The sequence below is a fragment of the Telopea speciosissima genome, chromosome 4 (genome assembly GCF_018873765.1).
Source record: "Telopea speciosissima isolate NSW1024214 ecotype Mountain lineage chromosome 4, Tspe_v1, whole genome shotgun sequence".
Classification (NCBI taxonomy): domain Eukaryota; kingdom Viridiplantae; phylum Streptophyta; class Magnoliopsida; order Proteales; family Proteaceae; genus Telopea; species Telopea speciosissima.
The window spans coordinates 22,477,418-22,494,872 of record NC_057919.1 but is presented as its reverse complement, the minus strand read 5'-3'; the positions used below and the strand labels follow the sequence as shown (position 1 = coordinate 22,494,872).

The 17,455-nt window shown below is 39.4% G+C and overlaps 1 protein-coding gene across 1 annotated transcript in view; it reads right to left on the bottom strand.

Moving 5' to 3' along the window:
• Positions 1-14,945, bottom strand: part of LOC122658438 (3-oxoacyl-[acyl-carrier-protein] synthase I, chloroplastic-like) — a 30,049-nt gene extending 15,104 nt beyond the window's left edge. The window contains exons 1-3 of the mRNA XM_043853403.1: positions 14,336-14,945; positions 8,826-9,257; positions 6,621-6,794 (exon numbers count right to left, since the gene is read on the bottom strand). Of these exons, the coding sequence (XP_043709338.1) occupies positions 6,621-6,794; positions 8,826-9,257; positions 14,336-14,800 (1,071 nt within the window). The 5' untranslated portion in view covers positions 14,801-14,945. The remainder of the gene's footprint in view (positions 1-6,620; positions 6,795-8,825; positions 9,258-14,335) is intronic.
• Between the last annotated feature and the right edge of the window lie 2,510 nt (positions 14,946-17,455).

Sequence of the window (17,455 nt, the reverse complement as noted above, 5' to 3'; positions counted from 1 at the left end):
CCTCTTCATCTTCTGTTGTTTCATCTTTTTCTACTTTGATTTCTTCGACATTGGCCACTTCAGTAGGGTCTTCTACATGTCGACTTTCCATCTTTGAAGCTATAGGGGCTGTCTCTTTCTTTTCATCACAATTCACTGCCACTTCAGCTTTATCTTTAACTTGTGCTCTCTCAACTTCCTTTGGTAATGGAAATTTGTCTTTAGCCACTGTTTTAATACTGGTGAAGTTAGATTTCCCACACTCTTCAACTTGCAAACGGAACCTCATTGATGGAGGCTTCAAGTTGTCTTAAGATTTGAAGGCCTTTTGGTGGTGATGTTGTCGATGGGAATTTAAGTTACCTTGTTGTAGAGCTCTAAACGTTCGTGGGAAATATTTCTTACTCAGATCTTCTTTCATCTCTGCCTATGTAACAGGTTCTCTACCACTATAGACAGGATAATCCATCTGGGTTCTCCACCAATTATGTGCTGGTCTCACTAGCTTGGTATGTGCTAGTCTCATTTTCCTATGCTCAGGCAAATTATACCAATTAAAATAATCATCTAAAGCAGCTAACCAATCACAAAATACCTGTGGATTGGTCTGCCATCAAAGTCTCTCAACTTATACGCCTCTGGAGGTCTATGGCGTCTCCTGTAGTCTCTGTATCCTCTGTTCCTATCTTCACTATGATCTCTGTACCTTTCTCTGTCTTCTCTGTATTGATCTCTCCTTGGGGCTCTTTGTACTACCGAATTGACTTGATATCTGTCCTTTTCTAGGGGAATGTTGCTTACAAGAGGCACAATTGGCCTTTGTTCCATTGCTGTCATTCGATCACCAAGGCCTTGCTGGTTTGTTGAAATCTTCTGCAGCATAGTCACAATTGCAGCAGAGAATCGGATGGGGGTGGTTGTGTGGGGTCCACAACAGGGGTACCATGCTCAGCCATGGCTCTGATACCACTTAATGTAGTCCTAGATAGGTAGGAGATCTACTAGGAGCCAAACAACAAGATCAAACAACAAAAGGGGCTACTGGTTCGAATGGACAGCACTAGGATTTAGGTCAATTCCTAGGGTTTGGGTTGGATATTGGGAAAGGGGTTTACAGGGTATTAATGGGCAGGTCTAAGGGGTCAATATGGTATTAAAAGGTTAGGGGTTGGATGAGTTTTGAAATTCTGCAATTCTGGACAGAATTGAGTTACAGGTTTTGGGTTTAATGGAGTGGAGGAATGGAGGGGTTAGAATGGGAGTTTGGGGCTGAAACTTGGATCGAGTGTCAACAATGATGTAAGGGGGAAACTGATGGACAGATTCAAAGTTATGGAGGTTTCCTAGTAGAAGTAGGAGAGAGGGGTAAAACTATAATTTCAAACAATCGACTGGGTGGATGGTGCTGAAATTTCAATCGAGTCTCTCTTAGGGTTTGAGGAAGACTCAATCAAATTTTTAGTAGGTTCTAATGGTTAGATTTGGCTGGGCAGAATTCTCACGAAAATCACCTTGTATGTGACCTTCTAGAAGGAAGAAGAATAGTTGCAGAATTTCTTACTTGTTGCAAGTCTTCAATGGCAGCAGCTTTGAAGAAACTTGATTGAAGAAGAAGGACCTCCCGATCTACAAGATGCAAGGAGTCGCCGGAGTCCACCAGCCCTAACCCTTGATATGACTCACAAGGGGTCTTGATATGACACACAAGACAGTCTCTGAAGAGAGAAGCAACAGCAATGGCAGCAAGCATAAAGCTAATTTTTATTAATCAAATTCGTATGTAATGCTGGCCTCCCTTACAAACTTATATAGAAGACTCGAAAATAGACTTAGACACTAAAAAGGAATGGCCTAACCTTATCCCTAACCTATTAGGTAACTTAAACCAACTAGGAAACTAAAATACTAAAAGAAATAGACTCAAAACATGGCTGGACTTATAGAGTCTTAATCCAGCCCAACTTACATCACATGACTACTTAAGTTGTCACATGACCACTTAACCAAGTCACATGATCACTTAAATTGAATCAATTGGATGCAACCAATTTAAACCGATTTAATTAAAAAACATAAAAATAAACTAAGTATTGGGCTAATCCCGTATGCAACCTATATACCCATATTTTAGGCCCATAAAAGTGGCCTATTACATTAGAAACCCATGAGATCAAAGGTCCAACATGTATGTAACTCAACCCTAGACTTATTCCCAATGAAACAAGCCCTATTTGGTGATGAATCTGCATCACCAGGATTCAGAATTGGTAACAGTAAGGAAACAGCAAAAATATCATAGATTAGCAAGTGAATGTCAAAATATGAAGTGAGGAATGAAAGTAGTGACTAGAGGAAACAAAATAACAAGTGATGTGGAATTAGAAACTACAGAATCAGAAACTAAGCAAGATTGGTAAATGAAAATCTAAGAAATAGAAGCAAAAGAATTTAGTAACTAGCTAGAATAGATACAGCAAGCAGAAACATGGCACAAAAATAGCAACTAAGGAGAACAAATAGAAAGTAAGATGGTAATCAGAAACAAGCAGAAAAATAGCAAACCCAGAAACATATAATGCTGCCACAGGTCACTAGAAGATAGCAGTGTATTGCCAGCAAGGATCGAGGTTTTGGCTTAGGATTTTTTTTGGGGGGGGGGGGGGGTGTGCTGCCTATTTTTACCATTTTACACCTCTTCCATGAATTAGTTTCACAAAAAAACCACCCAAAATGGTACTTGTAATTTGGACCCAAGTTTGCTAGTGTAAACTGAAGGCTGTTGTACACTAGCCCTATTATAAACACTAACTACATATAATTTAGCTGCTGGAAATGTAAATATGCACTTAAAACAATCATTAGGTTAATGAAATACAAGTATAGAACACTCACCACTCAATATATGGAGTGTCTTGGTGGGTCTAGTCCACGAGCTGTGTACCACTAAAGATGTCGGTAACGCTCTTCCTAATGGAACACATGTATCCCATAACAGAGTTTGCGCCTAACACTATGTCTATGTACAAATTCTTCCAAAAATTAGATTTGGGGGAAAAAAACATTACCTTCAAGATCCAATCATGCAAATCCAAGTTGTAGAAGAGTTAAATGAGTAGAAGAATGCCAAAAAGTAGGAAGAAATCAAGTTATTTGGCCAAAAACTACAAGTTTTTAGCACAATCCCCCTTGGCAGTGTTGAAACTCCAAGCTCTTGGACAAAATCAAGTGTCGAAACATGTGAAACAGGGTCAAAACCTGGTACAAACCAGTTTCAACCCTTGGTTTGTCTGGGACAAAGTCGAAACTTGCAGTTTCAACTGAAACTTAAAACCATGACGCCCAACAATGTGTAACAATGGGGGTGGCTGGACTCTATATCAGCAGCAAAACCTGTCCTAAAACTTGAGAAGAAATAAGAACAGAGTTAAAGGTCAGAACAGTACTTTGAAGATCAAAACAGAATTGCATTTTTTTTTTTTTGGTCTATCCTACTCAAGGGCCCATAGAATGAATGAACAGAAACTGATCTTGGAAAAGAAGGGAAGAAGAAGAGAGTAGAAGATGAAAAAAGAAAGATAAAGAAAGGACATGACCTAGAATCACTACTAGGCCTGCGGGAAAGGCATCTAATGTAAGGCTAGGTAGGAATTACCCTAACCCCAATTAGGATCACAGGATACAACCCAAATAGCCACTGGTTTCAGTTCTGATCTCAGATATGAATGCTAACTCAACAGTAGGTAAACAAGAGTTATATCAGTCCCTTAGAGCACCAACAAAATCCTAAAAATGTAGGAAACAACTCCAGCCCAACAGAGTAAACAACAGCAGCACAATACCCATTATCACATGACATAGGACAGAGGTTAAAACCCAGAAAACTTTAAGTCACAGAATACTAACCAGCAACCATCTGATGGGGCTCAAATTCAGGTTGAGTGGTGCTTCTGATGGTGAGAATGGATGCTCCAAAAATCAGCCAAAACTGAGCCATAGGGGCTGAGCAGGATTACGAACATAGAAACTAAGTTTTCAAATTAAAAACTTACTGGAAATAATCCAATTCAGCTGTAGATGAACATCAAAATAGGATCGAGTGGAGCTCTCAAGGTGCTGATTTAATCCTCCAAATATCAGCCTTAATGGGTGTAAGGTTGCTGAGATCCGATGAGATGAAGTTGCAGCAGAACTACTTGGCGAACAAGACGACCGCAGGACTAATTTGGAGACCTCTGAGATTCCAACCAGCAGGCCTCAGACCTGATTTGGTATGATTTCTATTTCATTTTCATGGGATGATTTCTATTTCGGAAATTGTTTGGTTTGATTTTTGCACCTTATTTCAGTGAAATAGAATTCAAATGGAATAGAAATTCTGAAATAGCTGAGGAGCTGTTTCAGAATTTCTATTTCATTTGATTTCACTCTTGCTCTTTAATGAGCACATGGTTAATTTGATGGGCAAAATAGTAATTTCATGTTAAAAATAAAACACCACCCTTCTTCTTCTCCTAATGGTCTCGCCACCACCACCACTTCCACGCCACCATTGTCACCGCCATCCCGCCACCACCACCACCATCAGTCATGGATTTGTTGGAAAGCTTTCAAACAAGTACAACCTTATTTGTTATGTTGTAAAGCTTTAAAACAAATCCAAGATTGCTTTAATCTGATTTATATTGAATGAGTTATGGTCGGGTCAAACCTTATTTGGTGTGCGTGAATGCTATTAAAATCAGCTCAGAATGAAAATAAATTTTTAGATATCAAAACAAATGATTATTTTGCCATTCTTTTGGTTTTTAATGATGTTCCATCATGACAAGATTTATGGAATTCTAGATTTGAGAAAAACCCTAGCATTTGAAAGTTGAAAATTTCACCTACAACCAAAAATCCAATTTTTGTTCTTCAACTGGTGGGTTGACTTTTTATCCTTTTGAATTTTGTTTTCTAACTATTTTTGTTGGATTCAAATGGGGGTATTTGCTCATTTATGAATAATATCTTAAGTAACAGTAAGATTGCTCCATATAGAGGGCCGACCTCGGCGCAATGGTAAGATTGTTTCATTGCAACCACTTGGTTAGAGTTGGGAAACAGCCTCATTGTGAAGAGGGGGTAAGGTGCGTACATTATGATCCTCCCCAGACTCCGCAGTGGTGGGAGCCTCATGCACTGGGTATGCCTTTTTTAAAGTTTCTACCCACATGAAAACTGTAAAATCCCAAGGAATATAAACCATATCTAGATCTGGTTACGTATCTTAGCAGCAGAACTCGATTCCAGTGCCAATCATCATGCCAAAATGAGGTAGCTGTACCATCCTGAACTTGAAGAAGCTTCTTCATTAAGTACCTGCTTTATGAGATTCAGTTCCTAGGTCTGCAGGAAAAATTAGTGGGAGAAGCAATTTCCCAGAAGCTTCTCCCTTTGATCAGGAATTTACAAACCGAATTCATCCAAAGAGAGCATGAGCTGCAACCAGCTCTGCTTGCTAATCCCTGCTTAATTGAGGAATTCCATTCTATGAAAACCTACTCTGCTAGGGTGTACAAACATCCAGCCACCAAACTTGAGGAGCCTTAATCAGAAAAGACAAGATCCAAAACCTGAGCAAAATTTGCCTTCAAAGGATGTACTTGTTGATCCAATTGAAGCAGTTGTGCCAAGGGATCCTTCGTCCAGCTCTTAAGTCAACAGGATTGATTCCTGCCCCTTTCTTTTCTTTTCCTTTTTTTTTTAGAGGATCGGGGGGAGAGGGTTTATGGGGGATTTAGGTATCCACAATCAACTGGTTAAAGAAGATAGTGCATTTTGAAATGACATAGGACAACCATGGACACCCCAAATTGATGCAGGACAAGGGTTTCATGGCATTAGTAATACCCTAAGAATGAAATAATTCAGCAATATGTCAAACAAAGTAGTTCACTAGGTTTAAAAGCTGTGAAACAGATTCTGTTAAGGATATTCGAAGGAGCACCATTACATGGGACTAGAGTATATTTTCATAGGTCAAATGGTGATAGAAGGGAAAAATATGATATAGAAGAAGGAAATATCCAAGTTATCTCTGATGTGATTCTTTCCCCCTGGAAGATTCCATTCTCCTAGGAGTTTGATGGCATAAGTTCAGAATTCATAAGACAATAGGATATAGTTATTACTGAAACTAATGGGATTGTTTTGAAAAGGAATTTTCTGGTAGGAAATTCAGAATTCATAAGATAATGAGACTAATGAGATGTTTTTAGAAGGAATTTTCAGTAGACACTTGTGCACCAGTTCAGACTCAGTCTTTCGATGGGTCCTCTTGCCATACTCAAAGGCATGAAATGCCTTCACTAATCATTGCTTCTATTAATTTGGGAGAGGTCTGAGCATTTATTTATTTATTTATCAACTGAATCTAAAACATTGCTGCTCTAATTATATGTTAGGGGATAAAGATAATAACAACAATGGCATAGGAATTTGAGAAAAAATACATACAATTGTAAGCAGAGTTTATTTTAAAGAATAACAAGATAAGTCAAACTATAATAATAGAAAGAAAGCTTAGAATAATATTTCAATGCAAATATTGTTGATAAAACATGACTATCAATAGTAACCAAGCCAACAAAAGAATGTACCTCCTCTGGTGTCACGCCAGCATCCTCAAGGCTTCCTTCAATACATGATGAAACACCAAGTCCATCAGCTCTGGGATCGGTCATATGATAAGCATCACAAGTTACTGCACCTCCCAAGTATTCAGCAATAATAGGTGCATCACGTTTCATTGCATGTTCCAAGCTCTCCATTATCTATCAAGACAATAACCCAACATTCATAAACAACAAAACGAGAAACGATGTAGGAAAAGGTATCGAAAAGGAATTGAGGTGAAGCATTGCATAAGCATTTAAAAAAAAAAACATATCTAATCAACCTTTTTTTTAGCATCACAAATGTATTTGATGTAGAACAAGAGAGGTCCAGCACAAGTATTCATGCCGGAACAAGCCCAAATCCTAGTCTAATGGGATAAATAAGTACCTTAGTGGGTTATAGGGGTCATAGGCTGGGAATTTTTATGTTTTATCGTAATGGGCCTATTCTGAAAGCCCATATATGAGGGATAAGTAGCCCATAAGAATTTAACTAGTTAGTTGTATCTAATCCTCTAAATTTGTGAAGTCTTGGGTATGTCAATAGGATAGTTTCATTGTTAGTTGTGAAAGACCTTGAAAATGTAAAGTTCATTAAATATCTTGAAAAATCCCAATGAGGGCCTAGGACCCTCCCAACTTCTCTATAAAAAGAGAAGCCTGTAAGAATTTTGAAGCAAGTTAAAAATTTGAATGAAATTTCTGGTTTTATGCTAATAGCTGTGAGATGCTTGGTGAGCTTGTTTTGGTTGGTGAGATGCTAACCTAGGCTTTGGTGAGAATCCTTGGTCATATCCCTCTTATCTCTTTCTTACTTCTTCCTTTGTTAATAAAATTGCTCATTTCTGGTTGTGTTCTCACCTCCCTATGATCCTGTCTACTGAAGATTCTGAATCTGTTGCAAGTTCTGAACCAGGATCCCATTAGTATGTGTTTGCCCAAAAACTCATAAGACAGCATTTACCCATAAAGTAAGACAGGGGACATGGTTGGGAATATAGGGGCACAATGGTCATTTCACTGCATGAGATTGAATATGAATTTTAAATGCTTGTAGATATTAGAATGCATTCAATGTCATAGAAGAAGGGTTAATACGTAATTTGATACTCAGCTTAAGTGTAATCTGAGCAGCTGAAGCAATTGAGGATTATTTACTTGCGAAAGAGAGTAAATCTCTGATCAGTTGTCTGCAGGACTTAGACCTCCATTCTCTTCTCCTAAGTGCTCATCTCTGGGGGTGCTAACTTCAAGGAGTATGCATCAGTCAAGATGTGTCCATAATGATGCCCTATCTCAGCTGCAATGGTGGCAAAGATAAACCCTAGAGAATCTTTTTGAAGTTCTGTTCAAAGAGCTGCAGGTGTCAAAGACTGCGATCTCACAATAAAGCTGAACCCCGAATGTTTCAAATAAAAAAAGCCAGGCCCCGGTCCATCTTCCCCTGCGTGGGCCGCCTCCATTCCTAACTCTTCCCAAAATTCACACTACTGTTGCCAGTTGAAAGCAATTTACAATTCGCAAATGTTTTCCCACGGTAATTACTACAACCCCCAAATGCCGCTTCTCCTTTGAGGAAGATTATGATGGCGATAGAATCAAGCCCAACCTGGGTTCAGTTAATTACAGCCCGGCCAGCTCAAGCTGAAATACCATTTCTGCTCACTTGGATTTGTTTTCACAGGCTTCTTCTTGTGTGTGGACAAATTATATTTGTTACCCCTCATTCAAATTTCCATAAAGAAGTTCACAGGGTATGAAATCGGAATTTGAAATCCAGGAAACACAAAAACAATTGTGACCTCAGAACAACCTCTTTTTTCTGAATTAGATCTAATCAGGATTTGCTATTGGATATTACTGGGTGATACAAATCTGAACTAAAGGGTGAAAACTAACATTATCTTATTTGCAAGATAGTCCAAATGATAAAGACACACCTGAATGGTGTTCATCTGTATGTTAAGAACTCTATAATTAAAGTTCTTGCCCATCAAGACACAGAAGTCAATGTATTCTGCCTTATTCCATGCATTATCGCTAAAATCATGTGACCATAACCAATTCAATATGCAGATACACTTAGTCTACAGTCTGATGCTCAGCCTTAAAACAAAGGTGCAATAAGGGGTTATAAGAGATCAAAGAATTGCCTCTCAATAACATGCAAAAGACTCTAGAACATACCAACACTCCAGCACCTTCACCCATCACAAAGCCATCACGATCTTTGTCCCATGGCCTTGAAGCAGTTTTTGGATCATCATTTCTCTGTGACAAAGCTCTACATGCAACAAAGCCTCCTAAACCAATGGGAACAATTGCAGCTTCAGTTCCACCAGCAATCATTAAATCAGCCTCACCTTGTCGGATATGGTTAGCCGCAGCATAGAAGCAGTAATTTGACGTAGCACAGGCAGTTGAAATTGAATAATTTGGACCCATGAAACCAAGTTCTATTGCAAGCAAGGCAGACCCCATGTTTGGTATGGTGTAAGGAATGAAAAATGGAGTTATTTTCCTGTGACCTTTCTCAATGAGACTTTGAACACTATCAGAAAACACTGATAGACCACCCATGCCTGTTCCTACAAGCACACCAGCCCGTTCCTTGTCAATCTGCAAACAGAATAAAATGAGCAACAACAGTGAGAAACAAGACATAGTTTCAGGGGATGGTTCAGCAAATCATCAGAGACATTTAACTAAAACCTGCAAAGACAACATATGCAAGTTGAGACTTATTATATTTATTGGTGAAAATTCCAAAAATAATAATGCTGCAGTGCTTGAGATAATGAAACTAATTCAGCTTACAAATAACTACTATGAGAAAGTTGCAAAAATTGATGTGGCAACACCAATTAATGGATACAAATAGAATCCAGAACCCAAAGTTTGTTAGGATTATTTGATTCTTGGTTCAGTTCCATTAGGTTACCAAACAAAGTGGAATAATCATTGCTCCTGCAACTGAAAAGAACGTGTACAGCCAAGTCACTCAGACTGGTTTCTGGTCTGCACACATTTTGTGAGTATTCATATATGGTAATTTACAAGAATACAGGGGGCAGATTTGCCCATGATTTTGTGTAATTTTCAGAAGCATACCAGCTGAAGTGTAGGCTTCCCGTTGTCATTGTGCCCCGGGACTTCTTTGTTGATTGGGAAAATTGTTCGAAATGATTGGGTATTCAACATCAATAGTTCGTTCGATTGTTTTTCTAGTCCTCATATGAAAGTATGAAACTATAATTGTCCGTAAATCCAAAACAACTGCATTGGTGAAGCAGAGCATAAATTCATTATTGTCCAAACCAAAACCAGGTTGAAATTGTTAGGATTTCCCCGAAATGCGACGAGTGTGGGCTTAATTAATTATCGGATCGATCATTGATGGGGATCAAAAAATACAAAGGCTGACGTGGCTGCTACTATTTTATTGAGATGGACCGGACCGGCCCGACCCATTGTGGAAGTGGGTTAGGGTTTTGGGGAGTATTATAAATACAACTGATGAGGGGTCCCTGCAGTCACTATTCTCTTTTCTCTTTTCTCCACAAGAAAGGGAGTTGTGAAAGAGTTTAGGAGACGGCAGAAGATCCCCATCGCGGATTGCGTTCATTCTCTGACAGATCGATGCTGCTATGAATGGAGGCGTTCTTATGTGTTTTTCATCAACATAAGTGGGTGCCAGGTACACTTTGCTTTCTTTGTTTATTTTGATTCAATCATGTTCTAGGGATCTGTATGGGGACGGATTCGGGTTCGACAAAACCCTTGAATGTTCTAACAAGTGGTATCAGAGCCGGCCATACGGACCTAGGATTGATTGATTAAGAACCTGGATCGAGTTTTGACGATGGAAATAGGGATTTTGGCCGGATTTTAGCGGAACCGCACGTTTTCGAGGCTGCCGGAATTTTCCACCGGCGAAAGTCGAATATTTTTGTATGGGTGTGAAGTGCTCGCCGAGACGATCACGGCGGTGGGTGGATCGTCGCCGCCGGCGGCCGGACGCGCCGGCACTCACCGCCCGAAGGCGTGAGTGAGATCCAGGCGCTGGCGGCCGTTGCAAAAAAAAATAAAAATAGCGATGCTGACGTCAGCATGACGTCAGACCTGTTCCTTACGGGTCAAGTTTGACCCGGTCAAAGCTGACCCGACCCGGGTCAAACCTGACCCAGACCCTGTCAACCGAGACCCGGTCAAAGATTCCTGACCCGGCCAAAGGTAACCCGACCCGGGACCCGATTAGTGACCCGTTTTTTTACCCGGATGGGTGGGCTGGCGGTCCAATTCATGCGAACCGGGTTCGGTCCGGGCTGGTTGCTTTGGTTCGGTTTTATTTGGACCGGTTCGGTTCGGTTCGGATTTAAAACAAACAAACAAAAAAAAAAAAACGGGGGGAAAATAACCAGAAAACTTCAAATGGACCGTGTGGGTTCGTTTGGATGAATTTTGAGACGCGGTTTTTTCTGGTGTGTCTGTTTTTTCGTGCTCTTCGATTTGATATGCAATTCGGCATACTTTGTATGAACAGATATTGTGGTTTTGACGGTTTTTGTGTTTTCTAGTTGTTTTGGGAACAAAATCGACTGTTTTAGAACTTTTTTAATTGTTCTAGAAGTTGTTTTTCCTGTTTTGGAACGTCGTTTTGATTAGATTCTATTCTGGGATGCTCCATTTTGCTTGTATTTTCAAAACTGACGTTTTGGGTATCCTGTTTAAATATTTTGTCGAATTTTATGGGACCTGTTAATGACGACTGTGTCACCTTCGAGTGACGTATGGGCTAGTGGAGCGTCCGATTGGGCTCCAGTTGGTCTTGTTTCGTTCGTAATTACAAGACCTACCCACTGGTACCTGGTTTTGGGACGTTTAATAATCTCAGGGACCTGTTTTGGACGATTATGCTGCTTTGAACATATTTGGACTATATTGGGTTGACCATTGCCGCTTTGACGATAAATATGCATGTCACAACACATTATGGACGATCAATGTGTTTACTTCCACATATATTGTTGCATATCTAGTTGAGGAATTATGAGAGGGTGAAATGGTGATCCACCAAAGTGGCCCATTGAATCCTTTTATGGTTCTGTCAAGGCAGCGGAATAGGTGACATTAGCCCAAAGGCGATGTTACCAAAGTTTGACAAGGTGATATGCATATGGATTGGAAGGATAGTGGCCTAAGGGTTCCAGTTGCCCAAAGGTGCTGGGATTTCTGAAAACTACTGATCTCTTCACCGAAAGGCACTGTGTTCATCCAAAGATAGTGTACTCAAAGAATTTGGGATGCGTGGCCTAGGGGTTTTCTTACCGCCCAAAGGTGGAGGAAAATTTCCGAAAGTCATCGACATCTCGCGGTAATTGCAGTGCGATAAATTGTTATTGAGGTACATAACCTAGGGGTTTCTCTATCACCCAAAGGTGGAGGGAGATTTCCGAAAGTTGTTGCTATCTCGTGGTATTTACGGTACGATAAAGACGTGTACCGGTATGATAAAGACGTGTACCTTTGACCCGAAAGGGTAAGAATGCAATGTTGTTGTAAAGAAGTATTGTTGTTTAATATTTATCATCTTGATTACATATAACTATGTGTCTGATGTGTTGATTATAAATGTTTAGAACCACTGATTTTGTGATAATATGCTGATACATGTTTGAATGATGAATGAACATGCGATGGTTAAAGAACATGTTGATTTGTGCGATATAGAAACCTTTAATATTATAATGTGTTGTTTCTATATATGCTGATGGAAATTATGTTGTTGACGAATGACGAATAATAACTTATTATGATAGATGAAATAATAAGTGAATAATTATGGTAACTGACGGTTAACCAACGAGCATGATGAATCATGAACGAATAATCCATCAATAAGAATTGTAGTGATGAAAGATTAACAATTTGTAACCTATAGGGTATAACAGGCCTTGAGCCATTTGACGGAAGCTACTTCGGTGGCATGGATTGAAAATGCATCAATAATATGAAAAGATGAAGCCAAACACTGAAATAAAACAAGAAATAATGAAAGGAATGGATGAGTGAATTAAAAATCACGAAGAATATGTTAAAGAAATTGATGTACTTAACAAACTACGAGTATACCCTTGAAAGGAATTGATATCTAATTGTGCACAAGAAAGAAAGAAGGAAGAAAAAATCTTGAGAATGATAACTTGACTGAGAACGAAAGAAGTAATCGGTTCGAATAGTTTGACGGTTTTTTATTACTTTGTACCGAGATGTGTGGTTTGAAATGGTTTGAACATTTTGACTTTCAAACTTGATCGATTTAGTTTGTTCGATTCTCTTGATCAGTGGGAGTGCTTCTTTACATGATTGTTCTGTTTGTGGATTGAGAGTTCTTCCTATCTCGTTGATATGCTTGTTGAGTGGGAGGACTTAATATATGTTTCGTTTCGATTGTGATGCTTCTGTTTGTTGTGATGAATAGCATCTGCATGCATGCATATGGTTGATGTGTTGAGGACCTTTTGGTCCATGGATGTTCGATTGACGACGAGCCAAGTCATTTGGCTATTTCTAGCCACGGATGTTCGATTGGTAATAAACCAAGTCGTTCGATTACCAACGAATCATGACGATGTTCAAAGGTAATCCATGAATCGTACGATGCTCATGAGACGTTCGAGGACCCACTAGGAATGATGAAGATATTTATGTAATCACAAACGTGTACGACATTCCTTGTATAGAATTATCTCAAGGCGGTTCATGTTAGTAAGTAGGTCTTTGTTTGTAGTTGATAGAAAGAGATATGCCGTATGTTGAGGTGTATTCTCTGCTGTTGCTCGACATCGATGTATTTGCTGACTGGATCAAGGTTTAGTAGCATTACTGTTGTAATGAGATCCCATGGCCACATCTGATAATGATGACTTTATAATTAATGTAGCCCAAGTGGGAGATTGTTAGGATTTCCCCGAAATGCGACGAGTGTGAGCTTAATTAATTATCGGGTCGATTATTGATGGGGATCAAGAAATACAAGGACTGACGTGGCTGCTACTATTTTATTGAGATTGACCAGACCGGCCCGGCCCATTGTGGAAGTGGGTTAGGGTTTTGGGGAGTATTATAAATACAACTGATGAGGGGTCCCTGCAGTCATTATTCTCTTTTTTCTTTTCTCCACAAGAAAGGAAGTTGTGGAAGAGTTTAGGAGACGGCAGAAGATCCCCATCGCGGATTGCGTTCATTCTTTGACAGATCGATGCTGCTATGAATGGAGGCGTTCTTATGTGTTCTTCATCAACATACGTGGGTGCCAGGTACACTTTGCTTTCTCTGTTTATTTTGATTCAATCGTGTTCTAGGGATCTGTATGGGGACGGATTCGGATTTGACAAAACCCTTGAATGTTCTAACAAATCACCCGCTATTCCCCTCCATGAATCGAGCATTTGTCACCATGAATTCCATAGAGATCGATCGAGAGCAAGAAGCTCTTCTTCAATTAAAACCATGATTCACACTCAAATTCAGAACCTCAAAAAACACATTCTTGGATTTGTAACACATCAACCGGTATTTCCCTCTCTCATTAAACAAATGAGAAATGAGTTGAGCTCATAATTAATATCCAACATGCATGGACACTAGCGCATTCATTCGGATCGAAGAAAACGGAAAATCGAGAAAGCTCATACCTTGGAGAGGCTATCACCACCAAGGGCAGCATCCTCCAGGGCCTTCTTGCCAGCAACTAGGCAGTATCTCAGACAGTTATCAAGACGACGGTCGTTCTTGCCATCAATGTAACCTTCAGAGGTGAACCCACGAATCTGACCACCGAATCGAGTGGGGAACTTGGAGGCATCAAATCGATCGATGGGTCCGATACCGCTCTCACCAGAAAGCAAGCGATCATAGTAGACATCAACCTCGTTGCCAAATACAGAAACAAGGCCCATTCCAGTAATAACCACTCGTTTCTTTGGGTCTTTCTCTCTCTTGGGAGCAGAAGTTGTTTTCGAAGAAGCAGAGATGGGCTTCAACATCCATGGAAGCTTTTTCTTGGAGGTTCTTCTGGCACTGGCTCTGCCAGAATTGGATTGCTTGCGGAGTGGTTCTAAGGGAGAGATGCGAAGTGCTGGTGACTGAAGGGCCTGCATTTTCTGCTCCTTCGCCCGCCGGTGACAAGTGATGAGGTGACGGTGGTGGTGGCTGACTGACAGGTAACGCAGCTCACCTTATTGCCTTCTTTTACTGTTTAGACTTCAAAGTTTAAATCTTGGGTGAAGTTCGATAACACGGCCATATATTAGGTTACCTACGGGGGACATAGGTGTCAAATTGGAATCGGAATCGAAAACCGAAACTGAAACCAGATTCAGATCGATCGAAACTGGATCCAGATCCAGACCGAATAATATGAATCAAATCGACTCGAATAGAATTTGATTATAATTTGAAACAAGGAATAGAACCGAGGTGGAACTTGGTTGAATTTTTATCACCTCAAGTGCACCAAAAATGCACATGTGATGGTGACCTTAAAGTGCTTCATTTTTTTGGAATTGGGAGCTTTATATATATTTTTGGTATAGAAGGGGGTGATCGAATCGGGGAGGGGATAAGGTACCAATCAAGAGACTCGAACTCGAGACCTCCTGGTGAGCATGGGCATGAAACGCACCACGGCTCACCAACTAAACTAGACAGTTGTTAAGTGACCCTAAAGTGCTTTTGTTTGAAACACACTCCAAGTGCATGTGCACCGTCAGATCTACCTTTTTGGTGCACTTGAGGGTGTACTGTACTTGAGGGGATAAAAGTCCAACTTGGTTACTTTCTGGATTCAACATAAAAACTGACGGTTAAAACCAAATCCAAATCGAATTTGGGTACCAATATATTATAATACTTTATAAACATTAATATAGTATAATACTAATATATTATTATATTAATATACTATAATACTAATATTGTATAATATATATTTTACTAGTATTAGATTTTATAATACTACTATATTGTAGTACAATATATTATACTACATTTATTATAAACTAAGTACATGAACCAGATCCAAACCGAATAGGAATTGGAATCGAATCGGAACCGTACAGATTTGGTACGAGTATCGAATTTTAGAACTGAAGCGGGACTTTGTCTGGATTTGGATCACACTAATACTCCTTGGAATCGAATTGATACCTGGTTCTGAACCGATTTTCACCCTTACATATTATGTCATTGACACCCACTAGATACGTTGCACATGGAATTCATATATTGGTCGTGAAGTTTTTGAAATAGTATAATAAAGGAAAAAGAAAATGATATAATTTTTTTACATACATACTGTTGATAGTACACTCTCTTTCCTCCTTGATTAACTTTATCTTCTCCTAATCATGTCAGCCCCTTGTATACCAATCATCAGACACTTATTGACTTGACATGAGAGGTACCAATCCATGTAAGCAGCATCTAGATCCCTAATTCATGGAATTGTTGAAGATTCAACGGGCTGAGTTTCAAGTTGCCAAGTTCATGGCTAGATTAAATTCTGATTTTTCAATCAATGAAGAGCCAGTTGCCTGCTAGGGAGAAGGTGTCTTCCCTGAATGAGTTCAGCTCCTTATATCTCCCTCCAGCACTGATGTATCCTCCTCTTCTAAGGAAAGTTTTGCTTTTGTTGCTGGTCATGGTCGTGGTTCTAGTTTTCCTAGCTGGGAAAAATTGTGGCTTAGGGAGCAGCCATGGTGCAGATGGCCGTGGTGGACAACAGACAAACTGGTCTTTCATATAGTGCACTTTTGATTGGAAGTCTAATCATACCATTGAGGGATGCTGAGCTAAACATGGTAAACCAGAATTGGCTCAATAATCAGTAAATACAATAGTGTCAGATGATAATAATGATCATTTGACGACCCAAACTTTCTTCTTCATCAGGATCTGCGTCACGATACGATTATAATCAGTTACTTAAACGTCAGCATTTTGAGTCATCCATTGCTACCTCCTCCTCCACAGCTACTCTTACTCACACAAGTGCATAAGCTCTTCTTACTACCACATCTCCTACCCTTTGATAATTGATTTTGGTGCTTCCAAATGAATGATTGAAAAGTCAGATTTGTTTCTTCTTTGTATAAAATTCACAACCCTTCATATGTAATTCTTGCTAACGGGTCTTCTACCCAAGTGACTGGTCATGGTACTGTTTCCCCACCTCATCCATGACTCTATCTTCTGTTCTTCATGTGCCGCAATTACCTTTAAGTCTTTTATCAGTTAGCCAACTTAAAAAATCTATAAACTATTCTATCACCTTTTATCCCTCTTATTGGATTTTTCAGAATCTCCAGACAAAGAGGACAATTGTGAAGGACTTGAGCAGGATGGGCTACTTGATTGTGTTGCACCATCTACTTGCGGTGGTGTTTCTCCCATTCAGTGGTACTTTCGGTTGGGCCATCTATCTTTTTCAAAACTCTAACATATGTTTCAAAGCAACACCTTGAGTGTGAAGTGCATGAGCTCAGGAACCATCATCAGTCATCTTTTTCTTTTCATAGTGTGTCTAGAAGTACATCTTTATTTTCTTTATTACATTCATATATTTGGGTACATATCAAGTCAAATATAGATTAGGTTTTTCTTATTTTGTCATTTTTGTAGATGATCATTCTCATCTGACTTGGTTGTATTTGTTAAAAAATTATTCAAAAATTATTTATTGTTAAAGATTTCTATAATGAAATAAAGACTCAATTTGATGTTTATGTTAAGATTTTCGATCTAATAATGCACTT